The 27,141-nt window shown below is 47.7% G+C and overlaps 2 protein-coding genes across 31 annotated transcripts in view; both read left to right on the plus strand.

The window, feature by feature from the left end:
• The window catches only part of KIF1A (kinesin family member 1A), a 216,928-nt gene extending 202,096 nt beyond the window's left edge, over window positions 1-14,832 (plus strand). For all 25 annotated transcript variants that reach the window (XM_038415722.2, XM_038415725.2, XM_043491635.1 and 22 more), the window contains 9 exons: window positions 112-173; window positions 664-809; window positions 2,722-2,934; window positions 3,389-3,466; window positions 5,730-5,854; window positions 6,226-6,372; window positions 6,762-6,954; window positions 7,437-7,555; window positions 9,079-14,832. In XM_038415722.2, the coding sequence (XP_038271650.1) occupies window positions 112-173; window positions 664-809; window positions 2,722-2,934; window positions 3,389-3,466; window positions 5,730-5,854; window positions 6,226-6,372; window positions 6,762-6,954; window positions 7,437-7,555; window positions 9,079-9,121 (1,126 nt within the window). In that variant the 3' untranslated portion in view covers window positions 9,122-14,832. The remainder of the gene's footprint in view (window positions 1-111; window positions 174-663; window positions 810-2,721; window positions 2,935-3,388; window positions 3,467-5,729; window positions 5,855-6,225; window positions 6,373-6,761; window positions 6,955-7,436; window positions 7,556-9,078) is intronic.
• Window positions 14,833-23,153: 8,321 nt separating this feature from the next.
• LOC119860986 (ILK associated serine/threonine phosphatase) overlaps window positions 23,154-27,141 on the plus strand; it is a 57,299-nt gene continuing 53,311 nt past the window's right edge. For 2 of the 6 annotated variants that reach the window (XM_043491654.1, XM_038415284.2), the window contains exon 1: window positions 23,154-23,310. In XM_043491654.1, the coding sequence (XP_043347589.1) occupies window positions 23,259-23,310 (52 nt within the window). In that variant the 5' untranslated portion in view covers window positions 23,154-23,258. Of the gene's footprint in view, window positions 23,311-25,603; window positions 25,608-27,141 lie in introns of all 6 variants that reach the window. The other 4 variants (XR_006273992.1, XM_043491655.1, XM_043491652.1 and 1 more) reach the window with 4 other exon arrangements.

Below are 27,141 nucleotides of genomic sequence, written 5' to 3' on the forward strand. Positions count from 1 at the left end.
CCCATTTCCCTAGCTGCCACCTCCCAGCCACTGCATCCTGCAGAAAAGGGTCTGTGTGAGGAGCATTTGCCCTCAGCAGTGTGTAACCTTTTGCCTTCCATTTGCTTGCAGTAACCGTGTGACTGGGGTGTATGAGCTCAGCCTTTGCCGTGTGGCTGATGCCGGCAGTCCAGGTGGGAAGTTCATCTCTACTCTGGGTTGCTTTAGGGGTTATTTTCCCCATGAGGACTCCATTGCTGGAATTTAAAGGGGATTCATCTTGGGGTTGGATTGTTTTGGCTACTTATTTTTAAAAATGATTTAAACTTTGGGGACCAAATCCATCCCTGGTGTAATGCCATTGGCTTAAGTGGATTAATATGTGTGGCCTTTTCTGTCTTTATTAGATGAGAGGTTGTGAAGGTCAGCACCTGCAGCAAACCAGCATATCCAGTCCCATGCTGGGCAGGGGGGAGATGGAGAACGGCTAGTCTATGCATGTCGTTATCTCCCCAAAACTTGACACACACACACACACACGATACCGTGCTGCAGTGCAGATACATGGAGCATGTCTACAATTAGATATGCATCACCTTAGGCCATTCTCCATCTTACCAGCCCCAGTCTCCAGTCTAAAGGCATGAACAATGATCTCTAAAGCGGCGATCTTCTCTCCTGCAGGTATGCAGAGACGACGCAGGCGTGTGCTGGACACCTCTGTTGCATACGTGAGGGGCGAGGAGAACCTGGCTGGGTGGAGACCTCGAAGTGACAGCCTCATTCTGGATCATCAGTGGGAACTGGAGAAACTCAGCCTCCTACAAGAGGTAAGACTGCACCCTAGAAACCTATTGCCAGGAACTTCAGTCAACAAATGGACCTTGACTTGTAATGGCCAAATGCAAGGTGAAACATCCTGTTTAACTGGCAGCTTCTCCTACCCATGTCCACTAAGGTGTATCTGATGCTTTGCCTTTGAGGTACACTAGAAGCAAATACAACATGCAACAGCTGGTGCTGTTTTCCCGCCATTTGACTCCATCCCCATGACTTCTCTTGCAGAGCTCAAGCACTGGTGTGTGGCAGTTTGGACCTACAAAGCTTTAGCTGTGAGGGCTGTGCAGAGATCTCTTATGTTCTTCTTTGAGTGCTTGCTTCATTAATGATCTGGATGGTGGGATGGATTGCACCTTCAGCAAATTCACGGATCACACTAAGCTGGGAGGAGATGTAGATACGCTGGAGAATAGGGATAGGGTCCAGAGTGACCTAGACAAACTGGAGGATTGGGCCAAAAGAAATTTGATGAGGTTCAACGACAAGTGCAGAGTCCTGCACTTAGGACGGAAGAATCCCAGACACTGCTAAAGGCTGGGGACCGACTGGCTAAGTGGCTGTTCTGCAGAAAAGGACCTAGGGATTATAGTGGACAAGAAACTGGATATGAGTCAACAGTGTACCCTTGTTGCCAAGAAGGCTAACGGCATACTGGGCTGCACTAGTAGGAGCGTTGGCAGCAGATCGAGGGAAGTGATTATTCCCCTCTATTCGGCACTGGTGCGGCCACATCTGGAGTATTGCATCCAGTTTTGGGGCCCCCACGACAGAAGGGATGTGGACAAATTGGAGAGAGTCCAGCAGAGGGCAATGAAAATGATTAGGGGGCTGGGGCACATGACTTACGAGGAGAGGCTGAGGGAACTGGGCTTATTTAGTCTGCAGAAGAGCAGCGTGGGATGGGATTTGATAGCAGCCTTCAACTACCTGAAGGGGGGTTCCAAAGAGGATAGAGCTCGGCTATTCTCAGAATTGGCAGATGATAGAACAAGAAGCAATGGTCTCAAGTTGCAGTGGGCGAGGTCTAGGTTGGATATTAGGAAAAACTATTTCACTAGGAGGGTGGTGAAGCACTGGAATCGGTTACCTAGGGAGGTGGTGGAATCTCCTTCCTTAAAGGATTTTAAGGCCCAGCTTGACAAAGCCCTGGCTGGCATGATTTAGTTGGTGTTGGTCCTGCTTTGAGGAGGGGGTTAGACTAGATGATCTCCTGAAGTCTCTTCCAACCCTAATCTTCTACGATTCATTTCAGTTCCAGGCTAGGTGTGTGCATGCCCACGTGCACAACTGCTAGAGATTTTTCCCTTGATGGTATCCATAGGAGCAGCTCTGGCACCCCCGGGAGCCGCGCACTCATGCGCTGGTATGTGAGGCGCTGCTGGCACTGTGGTCTCTCAGTCCCTTCTTACCGCCCGTGATGGTCGCTCAAAGAAGTAAAAACAGTTACCTACCTTTCGTAACTGTTATTCTTTGAGATGTGTTGCTCATGTGCGTTCCGTGACCTGCCCTCTTTCCCCACTGTCGGAGTCAATGGCAAGAAGGAACTGAGAAGGCGCCAGAGTTGGCCCTACAGATACCACTAAGAAAAATCTTCAGCAGCCATGCACGTGGGCACACACACTCCTAACATGGAACGGACAGGAGTAATACATGTCAAAAAACAGTTACGAAAGCTAGGTAACCATTTTTTTTGTAGGCCACTAGCATTTTGTTGAGTTTCTGATAGTTGTGGTATGTCATCTTAAAGTGTCCCCATAGTAGCCCATATAGGATCTGTGACATTCGTTCACTCCAAGGTACTCATCACCGTGTGTTTGAACAAGGCAGTGCAGTGGGAAGGGAATAATGCAAGTGAAGTTAAGTGCCAGAAACTTGAACTTGAGAGTGAATGTCTTTGTCCAGGTTGAGAAGACGAGGCATTACCTCCTCCTGCGTGAGAAGCTGGAGACGACCCAAAGATCAGGCCTGGAGTCCCTGTCCCCATATTCCAGTGAGGATTCCGACTCCCATAGCACTTCCCGTGTCTCCTCTCCACTCTCGGCAGATGGTGCCTCAGAGGACAGGAACTCGCCCTTGGAGACCCCCAGCGAGAGGCAAAAAGAACTTGCCGTCAAGGTATTGTATTGCAGCAAGCTAGCCCCTCTAGAGGGCTCAACACTGGGGAGCAGATGGGCAGCAGCATTCTACATAGGCTGGAGTGAAGGTTGGGAGGCCACAGAGAAGAGAGTGGCTCTCCTCGAGGTGCAAGGAGGTGACAGCATGGAGGAGGGTTTCAGCAGAGGTAGTGATTAGGGGAGGAGGCAGTGGGCAGGAGATGTGGAAGGAGAATCTGTGGAAGGTCTGAGGCAAGCAGGGGAATCCATGAGATGGATTTGGTGCTCACAGCTGTTCCTCCTAAATCAGCAGAATGTTGCTTTTGAAATATTTATCCAGAGGAAGCTGAGACAGAGCCGCGCATTTCAGGCTGGCAGAGAAAGGCAGATGGGGAGAGTTACTGGCAGGACTGGAAGATGTTTATGGGGAGAGGTTTTGCTTGCCAACTGGATGTTGCCTTTTGTTTTCCCTGCAGTGCTTGCGTCTCCTCACACATACATTTAACAGAGAGTACAGTCACAGCCATGTCTGCATCAGCGCCAGCGAGAGCAAGGTAGGACCAACTTCCCAGCACCATTAGCACTCCCTGCCTCTAACAATGATGTGATAAGCAGTATGGAAGTGCTGGTTCTGCTCAGACAGTGACACTTACTGGTAGTGAGCTCCTGGCCTGGCCTGCATCAGGAATCTTGGCAGGAGATGCCTGCTGGTATGCGGACAAGGCCTCAAGGTGCAATTTCACTCCACATTAAGCAGGCTCTGTGTGGTAATACCAATGGCATGCCAGTCATTGCTACTGGAGAGGTGCATGGTGCTGCATTCCATGAGATTACCACCTCCATGTTTATCTCTGCTTTGGCTGAGCAGAGGAGGGGAGGAGAAGTTGCCTCTCCTAATATCTGTCTCCTCGCCTGACAGCAGTTCCTCACTTATGTGGCTGAGAAGGAGCGGAATCAGTCTTGTGAATCTAGTGCCTTCCAGAAACCCACCCCCCCAGCTACTAGCCTAGAAACACCTGTGCTCTGGGACCTCAGAGCTAGAGGGCCAGCTCCAGAAGGAGGCCAGCGTCAGCACTGTGACAAACCTTCTCACTTTGCCTCCCACTTACTTCTCCAGAGCAGAGCACAGGAGAGCAGGGCCCAGTGGGTCTGACCCTGCCAGTCCCTGATATCTTTTCCATTGGGAGCACGCAGGATTGGAAAGGGAAAGGAAACAGGAGGGAGATGTAGGCAAGGGGTGGGAAAGAGCAGATGACCTGTCCTGAAGTTTACCTATGTGGTGAGAAGGAAAGTCTGGTGACCTGCTCCGTCCCTGGAGTCTGCATCTGCTAGAGGGCTGTAAAACTTTCCCTAGCTGGTAAACTGTGGGGAAAAATCAAGGGCATTAGTATATCTAATCACAGGTTTCAGAGTAGCAGCCGTGTTAGTCTGTATTCGCAAAAAGAAAAGGAGTACTTGTGGCACCTTAGAGACTAACAAATTTATTAGAGCATAAGCTTTCGTGAGCTACAGCTCACTTCATCGGATGCATTTGGTGGAAAAAACAGGAGAGATTTATATACACACACACAGAGAACATGAAACAATGGGTTTATCATACACACTGTAAGGAGAGTGATCACTTAAGATAAGCCATCACATCAGCCACACTATCAGAGGCTCGTTCACCTGCGCATCTACCAATGTGATATATGCCATCATGTGCCAGCAATGCCCCTCTGCCATGTACATTGGCCAAACTGGACAGTCTTTACGTAAAAGAATGAATGGACACAAATCAGACGTCAAGAATTATAACATTCAAAAACCAGTTGGAGAACACTTCAATCTCTCTGGTCACTCGATCACAGACCTAAGAGTGGCTATACTTCAACAAAAAAGCTTCAAAAACAGACTCCAACGAGAGACTGCTGAATTGGAATTAATTTGCAAACTGGATACAATTAACTTAGGCTTGAATAGAGACTGGGAATGGATGAGTCATTACACAAAGTAAAACTATTTCCCCATGGTATTTCTCCCTCCCACCCCACCCCCCACAGTTCCTCTGATATTCTTGTTAACTGCTGGAATTAGCCTATCTGCTTGTCACCATGAAAGGTTTTCCTCCTTCCCCCCCTGCTGTTGGTGATGGCTTATCTTAAGTGATCACTCTCCTTACAGTGTGTATGATAAACCCATTGTTTCATGTTCTCTGTGTGTGTGTATATAAATCTCTCCTGTTTTTTCCACCAAATGCATCCGATGAAGTGAGCTGTAGCTCACGAAAGCTTATGCTCTAATAAATTTGTTAGTCTCTAAGGTGCCACAAGTACTCCTTTTCTTTTTGAGTATATCTAATATCAGCTCTAACCAAAAGGCAAGAGCTATAGAAGATAGCACCCTCAATTGTGTTATATCGGCCTAGCTCCCTTCTTCTCTATGAAGTGAGCTGTAGCTCACGAAAGCTTATGCTCTAATAAATTTGTTAGTCTCTAAGGTGCCACAAGTACTCCTTTTCTTTTTGCGAATACAGACTAACACGGCTGCTACTCTGAAACCTTCTTCTCTAGGAATCACACTGACTTTGAGAAGCTGTCCCCCATCTGTTCACAGTAACCTTTAAATGACCCCAGTAACCATGCAAATACGGATTGTTTCTGCAGCACAGGAGAGTGCTCATTACCCAGCTAGGGCCAAATTCATACCAGGAATAAGCAGGTGAAACTCTACTGTCTTCAGTTCACCAGACCAAACTTTGGCCTTTGCCCTCCAGGCTCATGTCCTATAGCTCAGATTAGATTTTGACTCCAGGAAATGATTTCTTTCCTCCTGCAGCTGTCAGAAATGTCTGTGACCCTGCTGAGAGACCCCTCCATGCCAGCTCTTGGTGTCACCACCCTGACTCCCTCTTCCACCTGCCCATCACTGCTAGAAGGACAGTATAATGCCACTGAGGTCAGGTAAGAGATGCAGCCAGACCACTGTGAGAAATTCACACTGAGGCCCAAACAAACACGTACAGGGTCAGCCTGATCGCTAGTCCATACACCAAACCACCATGAGATTGGACATAACCATCAGTCTCTGTGCAGAAGAGATACAGTGCCAGCATCACAGGAGGTTTGAAGGCCAGAAGTGATGAGCATGGACAGTGATTTGGAGAGGGGGATTCCACAGGGATATAGCTATGCCTGGGTCTAGCCACTGCTATCAGTAGGTCACTTTCGTGTGCACCAAGTTAGCCAGTTTTCAGAAGAAAATCAGAGATGGCTATTGGCAAAAGTCCCTGTGAAGGTATCATTGTAATTAAATACCTTTCTTCCCCTTCCAGAACCTCCCATCTTTCTTCCAGGGCAGAAAGCCCTGAGCCAGAACCTGTAGTGGAGGGAGAACAGATGAAATCTCCTACACGTGGGTCTGAAGATGAGAAAGAGACGCAGCGCTTACTGGTCCCCGATATTCAGGAGATCCGGGTGAGGTATGAGCAGTTGGTTTACTGGAAGCAGGAGGTGTCAGTGTACTCTGAATGCCCTCATGGCTGGAGCTGTCCCTGTTAGAGTGGGCAGTTGTTCCTGTCTCAGTACAGCCACATGCAGCTCCCTCCTCAAATGGCTGGAAGCCTAGCTGGGGACATAGGAAGATAGAAGGTATTCAGAGTAGCTGCTGCTAAGTGACGAGAAGGTCACAGGGCAGGAGGCTCAAGGCTGGCAGTCTGCATCGGGAGAGGGGGTGGGATTTGCAGGAAGGAGGTGAGGGACAATCTGCAAAACAGCAAGAGTAGGGACAAGTCTTTGGGGTTTTAACCCTTTTGCTGGGTGATTTTCTTCAGTCACTAAGCATGAGGCTGCCCTGTCTTGCCCTCTGCAGTCCCATTGTCTCAAAGAAAGGCTACCTGCACTTCCTCGAGCCTCACACCAACGGCTGGGTGAAGCGCTATGTGGTGGTGAGGCGCCCCTATGTCTACATCTACAACACAGACAAGGACTCTGTGGAGAGAGCCATCCTCAACCTCTCCTCTGCTCAAGTGGAGTACAGTGAGGACCAGCAGGCCATGCTCAAGGTAATTGCTGGAGGTTGTGACATGGGCAAAACAGGTGAAGCACAGCTCATGTCCAAGGCTGTGCTACAAGTGCAAGGGGGGAACCAGAATGGCAGCACATGTCTGAAACCATGTTAAAGGTAAAAGGGAGGGGCTGCAGTGATGGCTATGGGCCAAGGATGGGGAAAGACCATAGGGATCAGAAACTGGTACGTGAAAGGAACTGTGACGTTGACAACATGGTATTGAAGGGAGAAGAGAATCTAGGAGCACAGTGGTATGCTTCTCTCTGCAGAGAAGCCTCAACAGAGCTCTGATCTGTGACTGTTCAGAAAAGGAGAGGAATTTCACATTCAAGGAAATGTAGCCTACTGTGATAGCATCTTCCCTGGTATTGTCTGCGTCCTGTTCTATATCCCTTCATGCTCCAAGCTGTGCTGCATGTTGCTCAGTGTCATCTCAGGTAGCCCAGTGGACTCATTCATGGCATTGGTCTGTTTCAGACCCCCAACACATTTGCAGTATGCACGGAGCATCGTGGAATCCTTCTTCAGGCAAGCAGCGACAAGGACATGCACGATTGGCTGTACGCATTTAACCCTCTGCTAGCTGGATCCATAAGGTACCTGGGGACATTTTAAACAATTCCATTAGGAGACAGCCTGGTAACCTGTTAGTAATGCTCTAGGCTGCTATAGCAGAAGCTTGGTTTTGATTCTCCAGCTTGCTTTCTTGCTCCCCAAATCTGCCCTGTGATGCCTCTTCTTACCCAGTTATCAAGCATCTTCCATATATTTTTTAAGGCGGAGCTGCAGGGAGCAAGGCCTACTGTCTGCTGATTGTAAAATTATTGCAAGGGGTTGGCAGCATCAAATGAGCAAAATAGGGCAATTCCCAGAGACTCCTTCCCCTCCATCCACTTCAGCTCAGTAGCCTTGTGACAAGGGGTCTTGGTTTAATGTTTTTCTACAAAGAGATGGTGCTACTCTTGGTCCCTTCCGTTTGTATTTCAAATTGGATGTTGAAGTCTTATTTCTTGTTCTCAGAACCATTGCTTATAAAATTCAAATGCTGCCTTTATGTGGCCCAATCTGCTTCACAGACTCTACGCAGATGCAGACACTGCATCATAAGGGGTTAAAATTGCAGGCGGGCAACATGGTCTTTCTGCACTGAGAATCCAAAATTTTGCTCCAAATCCCAGAACAACTTGGTTTCTCCATAACTCTGAATCCTAATGATGATGGTTTAGTAATCCAGTTGGATTGGGGTACACCATGGGGGTAGGTTGTACAAGCACTTCTCTGATGGCCTCATTGTTTTGTGCAGCATTTAGGAGTTCATTTTAACTGTGATTTCAACTGTGCCAGCTTAATGTTACTAGGACACAGTTCCCCCCCCCCCCATACACCAAAATAAACACAGAAATTCAGGGCTAGATCCTCAGCTGATGTAACTAGGCATCAGTCTATTGAAGTCATTAGAGTGACACCGGTTTATAAGAATGGCCATACTGGGTCAGACCAAAGGTCCATCTAGTCCAGTATCCTATCTTCCAACAGTCGCCAATGCCAGGCACCCCAGAGGGAATGAACAGAACAGTTAATCATCAAGTGATCCATGCCCTGTCGCCCATTCCCAGCTTCTGGCAAACAAAGGCTAGGGACACTTCAGAACATGGTTTTGCATCCCTGTCCATCCTGGCTAATAGCCATTGATGCACCTATCCTCCATGAACGTATCTAGTTCTTTTTTGAAACCTATTTTATATCAGTCGAGGATCTGATCCTTAATCCCTAGAACAAAACATCATAATTTCAGTAGCAGAGTTAAAAGAAGATAAATAAAGAAATAAACAGAAATTCCCTGTAGTCATTGTATAAAGAAACATACCTACCCACCCTCCCTTTGATTGATTCTGGTGCTGCCCATGTCAGGTACACATGGATTAAATGGGCTGCGGATGAGTCTGGTTTCATCTGGTCTGTGCCGATGTTAATCCAGCCCATAGTTTCTGTGGTGTCTTGCACCTTTTTCTACCTCCATGACAGGTCCCTCACTAGGAGAGTGTCTGCCTCCCTTTCTGTCTCTCCGCATTCCTTTTCTAGTCCTTTGACTCCTTTTGTCTCCTGGTTTCCAAAACAGATCCAAGCTGTCCAGAAGGAGAACAGCCCAGATGAGAATCTAACCTAAAACCGCTCTCCACTTCATCTGTCTGCCAGCAGGATCAAGATTGCTGGTTCTATACAAGAGTCCCTATCTTAATGTCAAATCTTTTATGCCATCCACCACCCCAGCTGCCTGCTCCAGAAATGGATCCATCTCGATTTACACCTTCACTGGGAAAATGCATTTCTGTTGTATCTGCAAAAGCCTGGTACAGCCTGGTCATGATTTCTTGTGCACATGTGATCTTCTGCCCATCTCCTCATTGAGTGACCTTGGTGTCACATGACCTGTAACTTTCAAAAGCAGGAGCTGTGTTTTTTATTTTAAAGCAAGGCTACAATTTAAGGAGGCAGGAGCATTTGAAAGGTCAGAGATTACAAGTCATGAGGAATTGCTTCCATGTGAAGAAAAAGTGATAGATTAAAGTACTGATACGTCTTAATTTATTGACATATAAAAAAAGATTAAGTTATGGTAGTTTGAGATTATATTTATAAAGTATTTATTTCTATTTACTTCAGTGCAATCTGTATGTTGAGTTTATCCCGTTTTGTTGCTCATGTCTTCACACATAAAACCTCTCCCAGGGAAGGCAGAGCCTTGGAAGTTGGGCCAGTGGGGAGGGGGTTGTCAGGCTGTTTTGTGATGCCATCTTTGTCTTCTTTCTCAATCCCCAGCACTGGGAGGTCTGGATGGATTTAGGAGGTCATGCTCCCACCTGTGTGCAAATACGTACACACTGACTTCAGAACTCTCATCCTCCTGCCCCCATCACGTCTCCTTAGTCCTGACTCCAGAGCTCAAACCACTTTTCCTCCAGGTGGTGACTGGATAGTGCACTATGCCATCCCAAACGAGGCAATCCACACATAGCACAGCAAAGACACGCACACGGACAAGTCACCACCCTTATCAAAGCGCTTTGTGTGTGTATCCCATCCTCTCCATTCCCGCAAGTGCTTGAAACCCAGGTAGACTGCAAAGATGACAGGTTCTGGTTGGTTCTATCCAGGAGATTTGGTTTGGGATTCTTACCTCTATTCTTTTTGTTGTCACGGCCCAACCTCAAATGGGGTGAAAGGGATGGAAAGGGGATCTGAAGTTCTGGAAGGGCAGATGGTTCTGCCAATCCACTTTTGGGGTGGGGTGCTGTTTGAATGCTCCCAATGAGTACAATGCAGCCTGCCTCTCAATATCCTCAGTCACCTTCTAGTAAGGATGCAGGCCATCTATACTGTACTGTACTAATCTCTGGCCTGGGCTGTACTGTACTAATCTGTAGCAGGGAAACCTCCAAGAGGATTAATCAGTGTTACAGGGATTCACACTGTAGATGGGACTCAAGAATCCTCTCTGATCAAACCCACCCAACTGGGAAGTGGGGAGAGGCCAGGAGGGAGTGCATCTCGCCAGTGAGTATAATATGGAGAGAGATGACAGACCTGTCTTGTGCATTACTGCAGACCTGCGTTCTGTTTAGCTAGCAATAGCTTGTTCTGGGCTACCAGGAGGCTACTACAGCCAAATGCTGGTTCATTAGTGAATCTTGGGGAGTTGCCCATATACTTACATCTGTGCAGATGGTCCAAGTTAATAAAGGGTTGTTACTGGGGGAGGTCAAAGCTAGATCATAAAATTACAAAAAGAAAAGGAGTACTTGTGGCACCTTAGAGACTAACTAATTTATTTGAGCATAAACTTTTGTGAGCTACAGCTGACTTCATCGGATGCATTCAGTGGAAAATACAGTGGGGAGATTTATATACGCACACAGACTCTGTATGTGTACATAAATCTCCCCACTGTATTTTCCACTGAATGCATCCGATGAAGTGACCTGTAGCTCACGAAAGCTTATGCTCAAATAAATTTGTTAGTCTCTAAGGTGCCACAAGTACTCTTTTTCTTTTTGCGAATACAGACTAACACGGCTGCTACTCTGAAACCTGTCATAAAATTACACTGGAGCCTAAATTCAGAACAGTTGTCTTGAACCAGATGGCTGAGTCTCACTGTCCTTTTCTGAAAGGGCTTTTACTTTTCTTCTCTTTCATATGGGAAGAATCTGTTTGCAGCAATTGAATGGGTAGCAAAGAGAATGGCATGGGGATGGCCAAGGATGAGAGAAATTGCAACTTCTCTTTACTTTTATATGTGATTACATTGTCTTATTCCCCTCCCCCATTTAAAACATTAACTTCATCCTCTTTCCCCTTTCCCTACCTCTCTATCAGGCTTAGACTGCCTACATAGAACAGATAAGTTGGTGGGGGAAGCATACCAAAGCAGACATATGACATCATTAATAACCCCTCTCCCCATGGGAAGGACCTGGTCAGGTGGTGCTGACCTTGCTATAAGCTTTTTAAAGTAACTTAAGCAGCAAAGGTCTTTATAAATTTTTAATTACCCAAATTGTTTTTAAGATTTCCAGTTGGTCGTATGCACCCAACTCCAGGCAGAAACAGGGGGAGCTCACCCTCCCTCCATACATATACCAGGATCATCACTGGTCCATGCTTCATCGTCACACTTCACGGCTGACCTTAATTTGCACAGGACGGCTGTGCCTTGGTTCTCTTAGGCACTTTTCCATCCTTTCTGTTGTGTTTGTTGAGTATTGTATGTGTGGCTCCAAGTGGAGATGGTCTATGCAGTGTATTTCTCCTTTCACTTTTTCTTATTTTGGGGAGGCTAGGGCATGGGGTAAGGGGACATGTGGGGAGCCCAACAAAGCCTCCATGCAACCTCAATGGGCTGGTAGAGATGTCACACACACACACACAAAAGCTCCCAGCAAATTGCCCATCACCATGCTACAGTGTGAAGAAAGATTTCATGTCCCAGCCTCTGCCTCCTGTCTGCACAGAGACAGTGCATTTTTATTGAGCCACTGTTTAGCTCAGCTCTCATGCTGCATGACAAGTGCTTTTTTTCCCTCTGGACCCCGATTTGCTTTTGACCAGCTCCAGGGCATCACTCCCATTCCCAGGGAATTTCATTCTATCTCACAGACCTGGATGGCATTGCAGGTTCCTGCAGGGAACAATGTCAGTGCAGGTGCCAGTGCTTGTTCCTTTCAGTGGGCTTTTCTTCTTTGTGTCAGTCCTACATGGGCAGATAGGTTAGACAGCAACTTGCTGACCCAGGTGAAGGTCTCTTGTTTTTACAGCTATTCCTTATGGACTTAGAATTATTTTTTTAAATCCAGGACTGAATTTTAATAATTAAATTAAATGCCTAATGCCTGAGATAATTGCTTTATACATACAAACAAATCTTATGTGTTATTATATACACAGAGAGAGATGCTTTGCCCTCAATGAGAATCTGCAAGAGAGAAACTCCAAACTATGGCCTCAGTTCATAAAAGCATGTTTAGCACATACTTATGTCCATCCGTATCCAGCAAAGCAATTAAGCATGTGCTTAAATCACACTGAATGGAATTAAGCACATATCTAATGTTTACACCGGGGTAGGCAACCTATGGCACACGTGCCAAAGGTGGCACGCAAGCTGATTTTCAGTGGCACTCACACTGCCCAGGTCCTGACCACTGGTCCAGGGGGCTCTGCATTTTAATTTAATTTTAAATGAAGATTCTTAAACCTTTGAAAAACTTTATTTACTTTACAACAATAGTTTAGTTATATATTAAAGACTTACAGAAAGAGACCTTCTAAAAATGTTACCGGCACGCAAAACCTTAAATCAGAGTGAATAAATGAAGACTCGCCACACCACTTCTGAAAGGTTGCCGACCCCTGGTTTAGCACATGCCTCAGTTTTTTGCTGACTGCTGAATCAAGACCTAGAACAGTTAGAGCACTCCTCCCCTTGTGTATATATCCATATTAATCAGTCTTAAGTTCTAGGGTTTTTTAATTCTTAATTCTTTGTTCTATCTCCCAGCTTATAAGGGAGCTTTCATAGAAAGGACTAGGGCTCATTTTAACTGCTAAACCTCAACCCAAAGAACTGATTGTCAGCTGGTGAAAATACATTTCAGCAATCTCTGCTCTGGCAGCAAATAGATCCTTCCACTGAGGCCCTGATGATGGCCAATGGAAAGTCTCCCATCAGCTTCAGTGCATTTTGAATCAGGCCCTTGGTAAAGACCACTTGGCTTGAGTACCTATTTTAACATACTTCATAGTCAAAAACTTGTTGTTTTGATGCAGTTTCTAAGAAATGTCCTGAATGGCTGGTACAGTCCTATCAAGAGCTAGTGTAAACCAAAGTGTTCTGGAGCCAGTCTTAGGAAGCATATGAAATTTTAAGCCCCTTCCTTTGGTAAAACAGGCTTATTACATTTCCATTCTCATCCCAACTGAACTCTGGATTTTCAGTGTAAATCAAGACATTCTTGGACTTCTGGGGGTTTTTTTTAATCTCTCATTCAGTCTCATTCTCAGAGATTTCCCCAGGTTAGAGCTGTCTAGAGTGGAGGTAGCTAGGTTATAAAAGTATATCACCATGCTTCCTTATATACATGCCTGTATTTGTTTTGGACTAGACACAGAATCACAGGAGACAATGGGAGAAAAATGAGGAAGAGATGCAAATGCCAGTGCTGAGTCCTCTGGGAATCCCTGCCAGATTAGAGAGGAAGGATGGCTTGGGGGTGATACTGTTATGGGTCTTGCCTTAGGTCAGCAATCCTGAAGAGCATGGTCTTGATGTATTGGTTATGGAGAAGACATCTGGTTTCACTCAGTCAATGCTGTGTGCCTGAGGCTGGCAAACCTGCAGAGCACACTAATTTTCTGAGTTAGAGACAGGTCTGATCCAAAGACAGTGGGAGTCTTTCCATTGACACCAGTGGGTTTGAATCAGGCCGCAAATATAAAGATCTAGAGTTGAGGAGTAATGACTGCTTATGGGACTTATACTGGCTCCCAATAAACAGCAGCCATCTGCTGTTCATGTGGATTCCCCAAAAGGGTTATTTTCTTTAGTACCATCTGAGGAATGGCTGGAGAGTCCTAATTCTATATCTTCTATATCTGGAGAGTCCTCTTCTATATCTGACACCCCACACCTTTCCTTAATTTAGCATCCCTGCTGTTGAGAGTCCCACCCAGAGAGACATGCATTCTCAAAAATTCAAGTAGATGATTCATGCATCAGCCCTTAGAGTAGCTGAGATTAAATTCTATTCATTGTTCTTTCCATTGGATTTGAGGATGAAAAGGGTCTTCAAGATTTAAACATTAAAGATTGGGTAAATCTTTTAGCTTCGGTCAAAGCTGAGGCATAGAAACTTTGTTGTGAGGGTAAAAATGGCACAAGAAAAGACCCATATAATCCTTATAATGAAGAAAGAATCCAAAATGGGTGTATTTGGATAAGTCATCCAGTATGTTTCGACATGTGTAGATGAATTTGAAAACTAATTGAATTCAATGTGACACAGCTGAGTTGTAGACTGGTCACTCAGAAGTAACAGCAGTTGCACAGTAATAGAATCATACTGTTTCCTTGGTGTAACAGAGGTCAGTGAGATACAATGATGTCATCAAAGTTAATCATGCCTTATCAGGAAGTTAGGATAAGAGGTAATTTAATTGAACAAGTTTGTCATGGTGAAACAGCTTTGAAATCAATGGACTGTCTTTGCCAGGCCTTTTGTAATCATGCAAGGGGCAGTCATTTGTCTACATCAAGTTTCTCGTATGAAGCACCCATCCTGAAGATCTTCAGCCAACAATGAGGTACTCACTCAAATGAAGAAATACCAGTTCTTCAAAGGCCCTCAGAGAACTGCTGGTTTTGTAACCACAGAGAAAGATTTCCCAAATTGACCTAAAAAGAAACAAGCAAGAAGAAGTTGAGTTTTTACAGTGGGAAAGGAGGCAGCACCTGACTAAGAACTGGAGGAGCTCACATAAGCATTTCCAGCTGTTACCAATGGTGCATGTCATAAACAGCAGCAGCCCATAAGAGCTTACACCTTTCTAAGATACTCTTACTGTCTCTCTTTCTGTCTGATAACCAATGAGCTGTATGAAGGAACTCTTCATGAGATTCAACTTGTTATTAAGATCTTACTGTAAAATGAAGGCGGTTGTGGTTACTTTTATTTTATTTTGGTTGGGGGTTTTTTGGACGGTTTTTGGGTTTGGTTTTGTTTGTTTGTTTTTGCCTATGCTTCCATTATCTAGTTTGTCCACATGAGTTCTTCCTGTGATGCCACCCCCAAGTGCTGGGAGACCATTTCTCTTGCTTTGTATATATGTGATTGCTGTGGGCACACCCTGTACTACTGTATAATAACAAAACTACTGAAGTCATGAGTCTTGTTTTCTCGATGTCTTAAACTATCAGTGTTGGAATTTAGGGTATTAAACTGTGTATACTTAAGGCATTGTTCAGTTAAGAAATAAATGTGGCATTTATGCAAATACTGGACAATGGCTCCTTGGTCATTTTTTTTTCTTAAAGAAATAGGTGGGGTCAGGTTTAATAACATGTAATAAGGTTTTAACTCAACATATCTCTAGGGATAAATTAGTATGACAAAAGAATTCTCTTCTCAACCCAGTAAAGGGTGGTCTATTTGATTAAATCTCAGGAAAAACTTCCTAACTTGAAGAACAGCAGGACAATGGAAAAAACTGCCTCAGGAGGTTGTGGAAGCTCCTTCACTGGAGATTTTAAAAAGGAGGCTAGATAGTCATCTGTCTTGGATGGTTTAACCACAACAAATCCTGCATCTTGGCAGGGGGGTTAAACTAGATGACCCTTGCAGTCCCTTCTAACCCTATGATTCTATGGTGCTGTAGCTTCAAGGGGGTACTTATATGTATGTTCAGATATTTTATACCATATTTTATACCATTTGAGCTTTGTATTACTAGTATATAGTAATAGAACAGTAGCACTTAAGGTGATAAACACAATGGGGTCAATTGCCCTCTCATTTAGTGCTCGCTTACACAAAATGCTCAGCACTCTGGAGCCAACACAGCAAAACATTTAAGGATGTGAGTAGTCCACTGACATCAATGGTTACAAGCCTAAGTGCTTTGTTAGACTGGGACCAGAGGCTCAGCACATTACTCTTGGGGGAATTTGCACCACTGCACATGCTGAATTTGCAAAGAAATTAATGTGAAAGCAGAATTTCCTTTTTCTCCCACAGAAATGGGCTGCAGAGCTGCCAGCTGCCACTAGGGGTCGCTGGACCCAGCAAAGCACAGCTCACAAATAAAAGACACTGCCGGGGAAAGGGGGAAGGAGCTGGAGGGTTCCCAGCAGCTGCAGTTTCTGGCACATCCTGAAGGAAGAAGGCAGCCTGCAAGAATATCCACACAAGCCCAGGGGACCCAGCATCAGGCTGTTTCTCCCTCTGGATCCCTGGGCTCTAGGGGCTAGGGGGTGTCAGATTCTGGGCTGTGGGATGCCCTGCAGATGGGCTCGGGGCAGGGCACGTAGCTAGGCTCTGGGGGGCAAAGGGGACGAGTGTCTGGGCTGGGGTGGGCCCCACAGCTGGGATTTTGTGAGGAGGGGGTGCAAATGTCTGGGCTGGGGAGGCCCCAAACTGGGGGATAGAGGGTGCGTGTGACTGTCTGGGCGGAGGGGGCTCTGTAGCTGGGATCTGGAGCGTAGGGGGTTCAGATATCTGAGCTGGGGGGCACTCCATCGCTGGAATCTGGCGGGGTAGGGAGTGTGGGGTCTGGACTGGGAGGGCACCCCACAGCTGGGCTCTGAGGGTGAGGGGGTGCAGGTGTCTGCCCCCGCTACTGGGCTCTGAGGGGGAGGGGGCAGAGAAACAGGGGTTTCTTTAACTCTTCACTCCTGGAGGAAAATTTTTGTGCCTGTATTGTTACTGACATAATTGCCGACGTGTATTTTGAAATAAATTTCCAAAATAATTGAAACTGGCATGATTTTTATAGCGTTATTTTGACAAATAATATATGCAGAATTTTGCAGAATTTTAAAATATTGTGCACAGAGTTTTTAATTTTTTGGCACAGAATTCCCCCAGGAGTAGCACATTGCAGGATCGAACCTTTTACACTGGTCTGTCTCCACTGACTTCTATGGAGTTACTCCTGATTCACACTGGTATAAGTGAGTGGCAAATCAGACTGAATCCTCCCAGACTGAACTTCCTACATGGAATAGGTAATGGTCTAAGAGTTCATAAGCCTTTCATCCCTACCCAAAGGAGCCCTGAAGCTAGTCACTCACATCTTTGATTAAATGCTTCTGCTAGTCATAGGCAAACACACTCTGAGCACAAAAAACCTAAGGAACATCTTAAACCAGGCAATGTACAACGCACAAGGTGCTGCACAGTGATGTATCAAAAAACCATAGGTGTCAGCACCATGAGAATAGTTATTAGCAGAACTCTTATAAAGACTTAAAAGGTGGAAAATGTTCTGGCATAGGACAATAGGGATTAGATCATTTCCAATTCAGAGGATATTTACAGCACTGCAGTATTCACTTATTTGCAGTGTGGCCTACCTTTAGAATAGGGGATACTACTATAGTAGATTTAATTGCAGGTGGAGGTTTTAATGGCATCTGCTGTATAAATGTCATCCCAAGGCAGCATTATTTTTCTATGCCCCATGCCCTAGAGTGGGGAGTTCTCTTTTGGGCAGTCCCTGGGGCAGCTGCTAGCATCAGAAACCTTGACAGCTTGACTTCATTGGAGCTGTTTTGCAGGAGCAGGGCATCTGTGGGAACAGTGGATCCACCCCTATGCATCTGGTTTTTGCTTCCCCCTGTTCCTGAGAATCACGGTTGGTTCTTCTGGGGAGGTTGGTGCAAACCCAACCTTCTTCCCTAACAAAACAACTGGAAAGAGAACTACAAGAGGGGGAACCTCATGAAGATTTCTTACCCCAGAGATCATCCTGGGCCAGTGTTCTATGGAAAGGGACAACTGGGTTCAGTGTTTCTACTACAGACTGGTTCATTTGGCTGAGATAATTATTCCTGAGGCACTTAAAAACTGTTCCAGTTGAAGAAGAAACCACTGTGAATATAATGAGCCCAAATTCACTGCTGATGTCTATGTGCACAACTCTGCAAAATCCAATGGATTCACTTCACTTTAGACAAGCAGTGAATTTTACTCCATGTGAGCCTGTCTAGCATGGACAGTGCTAATAAGTGCTCATCTATTGAGGTAGACCGCAGCTCTCAGAAGAGCTGTCTGAAATGTCTTCATGAAACTGTTCCTCATTTTCCAGCTAGCTCCAGTTCTCAAATTTTGCATTCTATTTCTGGGCAGCAGACACAGAGGTCATAGGTGTACTCTATCTAACACTGAAACATTCATCTTACCCCTTCCCATCTTCCTGGTTTTGAGAATATATATGGAAACCATCTAGGGAGATAGTGATATATGGCACCATAGGCGTGCACACGGGGTGTGCTGCTGGAGGCTCGGGGGGGCGTGAGGAAGAAGAGGAGGAGGCTGCAGCAGTTGCAGGCAGCGATGGCGGCGGAGCCATGTTTACATCACTGCTGCGCTGCTGACCCAGCAGCGCGGAGTGAGTGGAGTCAGCCTAGGGGCCCAGCTCCACCAATATTTGGGGCTGGATGTCCTCCCCAGCCCCACCTGCCGCCCCCCCCGCACCTCCCCCAGCCCCCTCTTGCTGCCCCCACACACTTCCCCGGGCCCTGGAGCAGAGTGTCCCTGCCTCTTCCATGCAGCTCTATGCTGCCTCCCTGCAGCAACTGCTGCTGCAGGGTCTTAGTATCCCCCATCTCGACTGCCAGGGCACACCGACTCTGAGCCTGCCCTTCCACCTCAGACCCTTCTCTTTTCCGGCGGGACCCTCCACCAGCACAAGGGGCCCCCTTGCCCGCAGTCACCACTCCTGCCCCATGCTGGACAAGGAGGCAGCCCCATCCCTCACTCCCAGTGAGGCTACAGTCAGGGGCAACAGCAGGGGAGGGGGTGCTGCATGCAGCACCCCCCAGCACCCACCACGGGGGCAGCAAGAGATTCCTGGACCTGAGAGGGGCCCTAGGAGCACATGGAGTGACGGTGGTGGTGGGGTGAGTGTGCTTCTCAGGGTGCGAGAAAGTGGGGCTCCTCCCCCAGAGCTCGCGGCTGCCAGCAGGGAAGGGGCTGGGGGGAGTCCTCTTCTCTGTCCCTTGTCCTGGAGCAGCCTGCCTGCACTCCAAACTCATCCCCAGTTCTGCCCCAACCCAGAGCCCTCATGCCCAGCCAGAGCTTTCACTCCCCCACTGCACCCTCAACCCTCTACCCTAGCCCTGAGCCCCTCTGACACCATAAACCCCTCATCCCCAGTCCCAGCCAGAGCCCTCATCCCCCTGCACTCCAACCGTCTGTCCCAGCCCTGAACATCTCTAACACCACAAGCCCCAGACAGAGCTCTCACCCCCCACACTCCTACTCTCACCCTGAGCCCCTCCCACACCCAAACCCCTCATCTGCAGCCACACCCCACATCCCTCACCCCTCACCTCTGCACCCCCTCCCATCCCCAAACTCCCTCCCAGAGCCTGCAGCCTGCACCCCAATCCTCTGCCCCAGCCTAGAGCCTGCACTCCAGACCTCCCCCACCCAAACTCCCTCCCAGAGCCTTGGGCAGGTGGGGGGGGCGGAGTTTGTTGGGGTGGAGTTTGGGCAGAGGCAGGTTCTGGGCACCACCAAAATTTCTACAAACCTGCCACCCCTGGTGACAGGTATTTGTTGCCTGTACAAACTTCCCCAGCAGCTGCACAAAGTTATAATTGTGTCACACAGCAAACCCCATACTGCTACCATGACTCACGTGGCCCCCCGCCCGGGCCCGCCCAGTCAATCACCACTTCCCCAGGGCTACATGTGACCTTTGTTGACTTACGTCAGTCATAGCGCTCTTCCATCACTGCGCTCCAGCTTGGTTGGCGCTCTTTGCGCCTGCCCCGTAAGTGCCATCACGGCATTGGTCAAGGGGATGTCCAGGGGGTGTGTCATAACCATACATCTAAGGGTAGCCTAGAATTCCTCCTTACCTGTAAGGGATTAAGAAGCTCAAATAACCTGGTTGGCACCTGACCAAAGGGACCAATGGGGAAAGAAGATACTTTCAAATCTTGGGGGGGAAGGCTTTGTGGTGTGTTCTCTGGGGAAAGCAGAGAAGCATCGGGTCAAAAAAACTCCTTCTCCTATAAACCATCCTGTACAAGTCTTTGATATTACAAAAAGAGTACGTAAATAAGGCCAGGTGCGTTAGATTATCTTTTCTTTTCAACTTGTGAATTTTCCCTTTGTTAGAGGGAGGTTTATCCCGGTTTTTTGTAACTTTAAAGTTTTGCCTAGAGGGGAATCCTCTGTGTTTTGAATCAGATTACCCTGTAAAGTATTTACCATCCTGATTTTACAGAGGTGATTCTTTTACCTTTTCTTTAAATAAAATCCTTCTTTTAAGAACCTGACTGATTTTTCCATTATTCCAAGACCCAGGGGCTTGGGTTACATTTTGTAACCAATTGGTTAGGATATTATGCTCAAGCCTCCCCAGGAAAGAGGGTGTAAGGGCTTGGGGGAATTGCTGGGGGAAGAGGAACTACAAGTGGTCCTTTTCCCTGGTTCTTTGTTAAAATCACTTGGTGGTGGCAGCGTTACTTAAACCCAAGGGAGAATTTGTGCCTGGGGAATTTTCAACCTAAGCTGGTAGAATAATCTTAGGGGGTCTTTCATGCAGGTTCCCATGTCTGTACCCTAGAATTCAGAGTGGGGAGGGAACCCTGACAGGATGGGATTTGGTGGGGACTCTGTTCTGAGTGGCTGTGTGGTAAGAGGGCTGGGCCCGGCCAGGGGGGGTGGATACGGGCCAGAGGGTCTTGGGGGCAGTCAGGGGATGGGGAACGGGGGCATTGGATAGGGCCTGGGAGTCCCAGGAGGCCTTTCAGAGGTCAGGGGTGTGGCTAGGGGTCGAGGCAGTCGGGACAGGGGGGTTGGATAGTTGGTGGAGTCCTGGGGGGTGATTAGGGGGTGGGGAGGTCTCTGGAGGGGGCGGTCAGGGGACAAGGAGCAGGGTGGTTGGATGGGTTGGAGGTTCTGGGGGGGGCGGGGATGTGGAGAGGGGTCAGATCAGGCAGGGAGCAGGGGGAGTTGGATGGGTCAGGAATTCTGAGGGTCCTGTCAGGGGGCAGGGAGCAATTGGATAGGTGTGGGAGTCCTGGGGGTCTGTCTGGGGATGGGGGTGTGGATAAGGGTCAGAGCAATCAGGGGACAGGTAGGGGGTAGGGTCCTAGGGCGGCAATTACAGTGGGGGGTCTCAGGAAGGGGCAGTCAGGGGACAAGGAGTAGGGAGGCTTAGATAGGGGGTGGGGTCCTGGGGGGCAGTGAGGGGCAGGGTCCCAGGAGGGGGCAGTCAGGGGACAAGGAATTGGGGGGTTGGTGGTTCTGAGGGGGGCAGTAAGGGGGGGGAAGTGGGAGGGAATGGATGGGGGCGGGGCAGGGCTCCCTGGGTGCACACCCTAATGAAATGTGCTGCACACACCTATGTATGACACATAAAATATTAGGGGACAAAACTAAAAACACTGCAAGCTCTCAGAGAAAGTTTTGCAGATTCTGTTCTATTATAGTCCATTTCTGATACCATGCCCATCACCATTGTATCTCAGCACCTTTCATAGTGCCTTAAGCTACGTGACCAGCATGATCTGTCATTGTGAATATGGTATTTGGAAACCCAGAATTCCTAAATATGATTAATATATTCCTGTAGTAACCAAGGAAAAGATTTCTGCTATATAGCCTTCTCTGTCATGTGGAAAGCAAAATCATGTGGGAAGTTAATGAATAGATATGGCCTTGCGGACAAAATTAAATGTTAATATCAGCAGGCCAAATACTAGTGTCAGAAAGTATTTGGGGAACTAAAATGGGATGGTTCCACCCCACCCTCCAGTGTATCATATTTTCACACAGGGCTCACATCAAGGTTGTGTTATGTTGTATTGGATTATGTCACAGAGAAATAGATCCTGCTACATGTGGCATAGTTGGTAAGCGGGGCAGTTAGTGGATACTGACCTCTTACCATGTAACTGGAGCATTAAGCTTCTATAACCCTGATCCATGTAAGGTGACTAGACCCAAGAAGCAAAAAGCAGTCTCCTACCAGCACTCTTCTGTGTCACATCCTCATTGCATGGCATCAGGAGCTAACTAAATCTTTGGGAAGATTTAAGCTGCTTAACTCCCTCAATCTGAAGGAAAAGTTGACAAAGGAGGTAATGGAAGAATCTCCAAATAGTCCTAGAAGAAGCACTGAAGTGATGTGCTCCAGGTGGCTTAGGGTTGCCACCTCTGAGGTACAAAAACCTGGGCCATCCAGGATTATCCTGAGCCAAAAAAACTGTGTGTACTGAGCAGCCTTACACATGCCCCAGGACAGTTATCTCTAAAAAACCTCTAGGAAAACCTGGACAGCCCTAACATGGCTCCATAGATTTCTAACTGCCCCCCAACTTGGGTTTTGAGCTGGGTTCTTCCCACCTAGCGCCAAGTGGCTAGGCCAAATCGTGCCTTCGATGCCCACAATGCAAGCATGCAGGCAGCACAGACCACCTCCACGGCATGTAGGTACAAGACTGCTCCTTAGGGCAGCGCAGCCTGGAGCAGGGGCCACACTGAGGGCCCGGGCATGGCCACGGGGGCAATGGCGGGCTTGGCACTGGCAGGGCAGCAAGCACACCAGGGCCACTGCACCCGGGGAACACACCTTCCCTGCCCCCGAACCCCCTGCCAGCCATGGGGCCCCCGCCTGCCAGAGCCTGACCTCAGGCCAAGGCCAAGGCCAGACCTGCAGGCCCTGCTCGCCCCGCGATGGCCACAGCACAGTGGCCTGGCCTGGGGACCCCCCATTTCCCAGCAGGTGATTGGCAGCTAAGAGAGGCCTTGGGACCAGCTTCGTAACTAGCCGCAAGCAACGGCCCCAGGCCCCTGCCCCCGCCAGGTGATTGACAGGAGGCGGCGCTGGTCCCACCTCTCGAGAGGTGATTGGTAGGCGAGAGGGCTCTGGTCCCGCCCCTCGCGGGTGATTGGTAGGGGAGGGTTCTGGTCCCGCCCCGCGAGCTGATTGAGGGAGGGCGGAACGGGGCCTCCGTAGGAGCACGAACTAGGAAGCGGCTCTGAAGTCTCCGGCCGGCCGGGCTGGATGGATTTGTTCGGGGACTTCCCGGAACCGGAGCCGGATCCCTCGGCAGCAGGTGAGCGTGGCCCCACCTTTTCCCGCCGCAGGGGGTCGTGGCCGGGGCCGAGATCTCCCAGCGGGCCCTGCGCCCCTTTGGGCGGGGCTAGCCTTAGCAACCACCGCCCTCCCCCGCCCGGCTGCGGCGAGAGGTGAAGCATCCGGGCCTGACCTAGCTCTGCCGCGCGGGGTGACGCTTCCTGGCCCGTACCGCTGGCCTTATGCGGCCGGCTCCTCCTGCTCCACGCTCAGGCGAGGAGTGGGTGGCCTGAGACCCGCGGCCTCTGCAGCCCCTGCTCGCTGTGAAAGGCGGGCTGGAGCTTATCTGTGGGCTCCAGCCAGGGGACAGCTGTAGCCTGGTCCCCGCGCACGCTACCCAAGGGTGGGCCCAGCGTCCAGCTCCGCCAGGTGCGACTGAGAGCGCTCTCAGGGTTGGGTCTCCTCTCCATCTCTGGGAGAGTGGTCCAGGGCTTGGCTTCGGCTGGGGGATCAGCCCAGGGCTGTTTGGTGTCGGGTAAAACTCCACTGCGCTCTGTGCGCGCGGAGAGGGGGCTGAGGCGGGGGCAAAGTGAGAGAAGAGACATGGGCGAGAAGAGGCAGAAATATAAGGCAGGAAGTGAGCGGAATGCAGGCTAGAGAGAGGTGGATATGGTCATTGAAGAAAACTCAGGGAAGAGACACAGCATGTTTGAACATAATTTCTCCTCTTTCTTTCCCATGAAAGAAGATAAAACAAAAAAGAGGCATGTAGTTGCATTAAAAAATAAAGAGAAAGTTGTTTGACAATATATTGCAGCTGTTATTCAGTTCCTTTAAATTGAAGGGTATGGGGCTTTGGAGGGTGAGGCAATGCAGGTATTTTTCACTCTGGGTAGTAGGCTTAGGCCATGTCTACCCTACATAGTTCTGTCGACATAAGGCAACTTACATTGACCTAGTTATAGAGGTGTACACACTGCAGTGCTCCTCCTGCCATATTAACTTTTGTGTTACTCTGACATAATAAAACCACCTTGATGAGAGGCATAGAGTGTAGGGCAACTTAGAGCTACGCAGTGTCAGGTGCAACCTAAGCAATGCAGTGTTTACGCTAAGTGTCCTCCAGGAGGTATCCTACATTGCCCATCCTGTGCACTCTGGATACCATTTTTAACTCCACTGCTCTACAGCCAGGTACACAGGTGAACATCCCTCCCCTATTAAAGCCCGGGGAAAGTTTTTTGAATTTGTTCAGTATGGAGACCTCATATAACATGCTGGTTCCATGCAGCAAACGTGCTCCTGTGTGGAGACCATGGGAGGTGGTTGATTTCCTGGGTCTGTGGGGAGAGGAAGCTGTGTAGGCACAACTCCACTCCAGCTGCAAGAACTTGCTTAGGGCAGGGAGTAGAAGGGCTATGACAGGGACATGCAGCTGTGTGTGTAAAAATCTGAAGAGCTGTGGCAGGCATAGTAGAAGGTAAGGGAGAGGTGTGGAGCCATAGATATGCTGCTCCTACAAGGAGGAGGCTAGGGTTAGGATGGTGGTGAATAGCACCCCTGTTGAGCTCCTCTTTGTGTGTTCATAACGCACAGCTAAAATATTGAAGAGCAGTGTAGGATCCATGCTTTCTGACACAGATGGCTGGCTCACAGGTTACCAGAGCAGTTGAAAAGCAGCTGGAAACCTAATAGGATGCCCATGGAATGATGGGATTGAGAAACCTGTAGCATGTGATGCTAAACCTGCTCCTGTGAGGCATTACAAACCCCAAACACCCTTTGGTCAGTTGCACAGTGGGATAGCATCAGAGGGGTAGCCGTGTTAGTCTGGATCTGTAAAAGTGGCAAAGAGTCCTGTGGCACCTTAAATACTAACAGACATGGTATAGTTACTCATGGTGCACTGATCTCTATATCGATGCATGAGCCGCTATTGTGGACACAAGATGCATAGTGTGGACATGCAACAGCAGTTTAAATACAGCAATGGCTGTATGTCGATGTAACATAGGTTGACAACTTTGTAGTGTAGACATAGCCTTAGTCTTTGGGCTAGTAGGTATCAGGTACATTTTTCATGCCCTCACTTAGCTTCCCAGAATCTTTCCCCAAAAGATCCAAAGTGTTCATAACTATAGAGCTGTGACCAACTCTTGGGTTTCTCCATGAATATTTGATAGTGCTGTTAGCACAGGGGTGGGCAAACTTTTTGGCCCGAGAGCCACCTCTTGGTGGGTGGGGCAGGGGATTGGGTGCACAGGGAGAATGAGGGTTCTGGCTGGGGGTGGAGACTCTGTGGTGGGGCTAGGGATGATGGGTTTGGGGTGCAGGAGGGTGCTCCTGACTGGGATGGAGGGGTTTTGAGGGTAGGAGGGGGCTCTCAGTTGGGGCAAGGGATTGGGCCGTGTGGGGGGGGCAGGCTCTGGCTTGGGGTGCAGACTCGGATGGGGCTGGGTTCAGGATGGATAAAAATCAATTAGTTTTTTTTTTTTTAAAGAAAAATAGGAATTGGATTTTTTTATTTAAATCAGATTTTTCTGATAAAATGCTTTTTGAGGGAAAAAAACTATCTAAAGATAGTTTTAATTAAAATACATTATAGGTCAAAGATATTTTATCATGGAATAGAGATTATATATTCTCATTCTATAATATGGACAATATATTCATGTAATGTTTAAGACACATTTTTGTAAATGAGTTCCAATAGTTCATGGATAGGGACCCAATCTTATGGGGTTCCAGGGGCTTCTGTATAGATTATTTAGGTTAATCTTTCTTCCTACCCAATGGGACTGAGTGCTCAGTCTAGAAGATACCATCAGAGATGCTTAGTTTTGCAGTTCTCAAACTCTGGATTTGTGTCTCCAGAGATAACATGCTTGTTAGCAGCAAAAATATTTTTAAATAAATAAATTAATATATAGGGGTGAGAAATAACAGACTTAAACCCTATTGTCCTTCTGCAAATTTGTGTACACAGAGTCAATCCCTTACCTCCTTCTAAAAGTGCAAAGTTTCAAAAAGTTCAATGAATCATTGGGGGCGGAATAGGTCTGGACAAGGAGAAGTCGTCTAGAGATAAATGTGAGAAGGGAGGGACAGGCAGTAGAAACAAAAGTGAAACTGTTTGAGTGTTATACCAATAAAATAAAAACCAGCAGGATCTTATTAAAGGGGAAAAGGGAAAATACCACATTTATTGTGAGTACAGAAAGAATCATAGTAAGCAGTTAGTTAAAGCTACAACATTCCATTCAATCTCATATTTATTCATACATTCATTCATACACATACAGACAGGTTCTGCAAGGCTGTTATCATAGTTACCAGCCTTAGAGTTGCTCATGTCAAGCCACTGGCCAGGTGGCCTGGACATGAGGAGGGAGCAGGGCCTTGTCAGATGCTCATCTGATGCTCCTGGAAGTTGGTTTGCAGGATCAGACCCCAAAGTTCTCACTTTCTAGAGTCCATTTTTATAGAAATTTCTTCCTATGCCAGTCTATGGGAATTACTTCATCATGCTGTTGCTGAATCAATCAGCAGATGGCACATTCCTGACGGCTCTGTGCTGCCAGATGTTATCTTGTTCTTTGGTTCTCCCATTCTTGAGGCTGTTAGGTGGATTCCAGTCTGCCCTGCGGGGGTCCTCTGGTTATTTTCACTTGGCGCCTTCTTCAGCCAATGGACACTGGATTCTTAGGCTGGCACCACCCTGATCATTCAGTTATTAGCCACACCAAGCATCCATCCAAATACATACTCTATCTCTATTTTAATCACAATTGTTAACAAAGCGAGATGAATACAAAAAAAGGGCGGGGAGTCTCTGGGTGCCGTTTCTGTTGTTACAGAGTATTGCTTTGAG

This window comes from Dermochelys coriacea, chromosome 9, assembly GCF_009764565.3.
Source record: "Dermochelys coriacea isolate rDerCor1 chromosome 9, rDerCor1.pri.v4, whole genome shotgun sequence".
Lineage (NCBI taxonomy): Eukaryota > Metazoa > Chordata > Testudines > Dermochelyidae > Dermochelys > Dermochelys coriacea.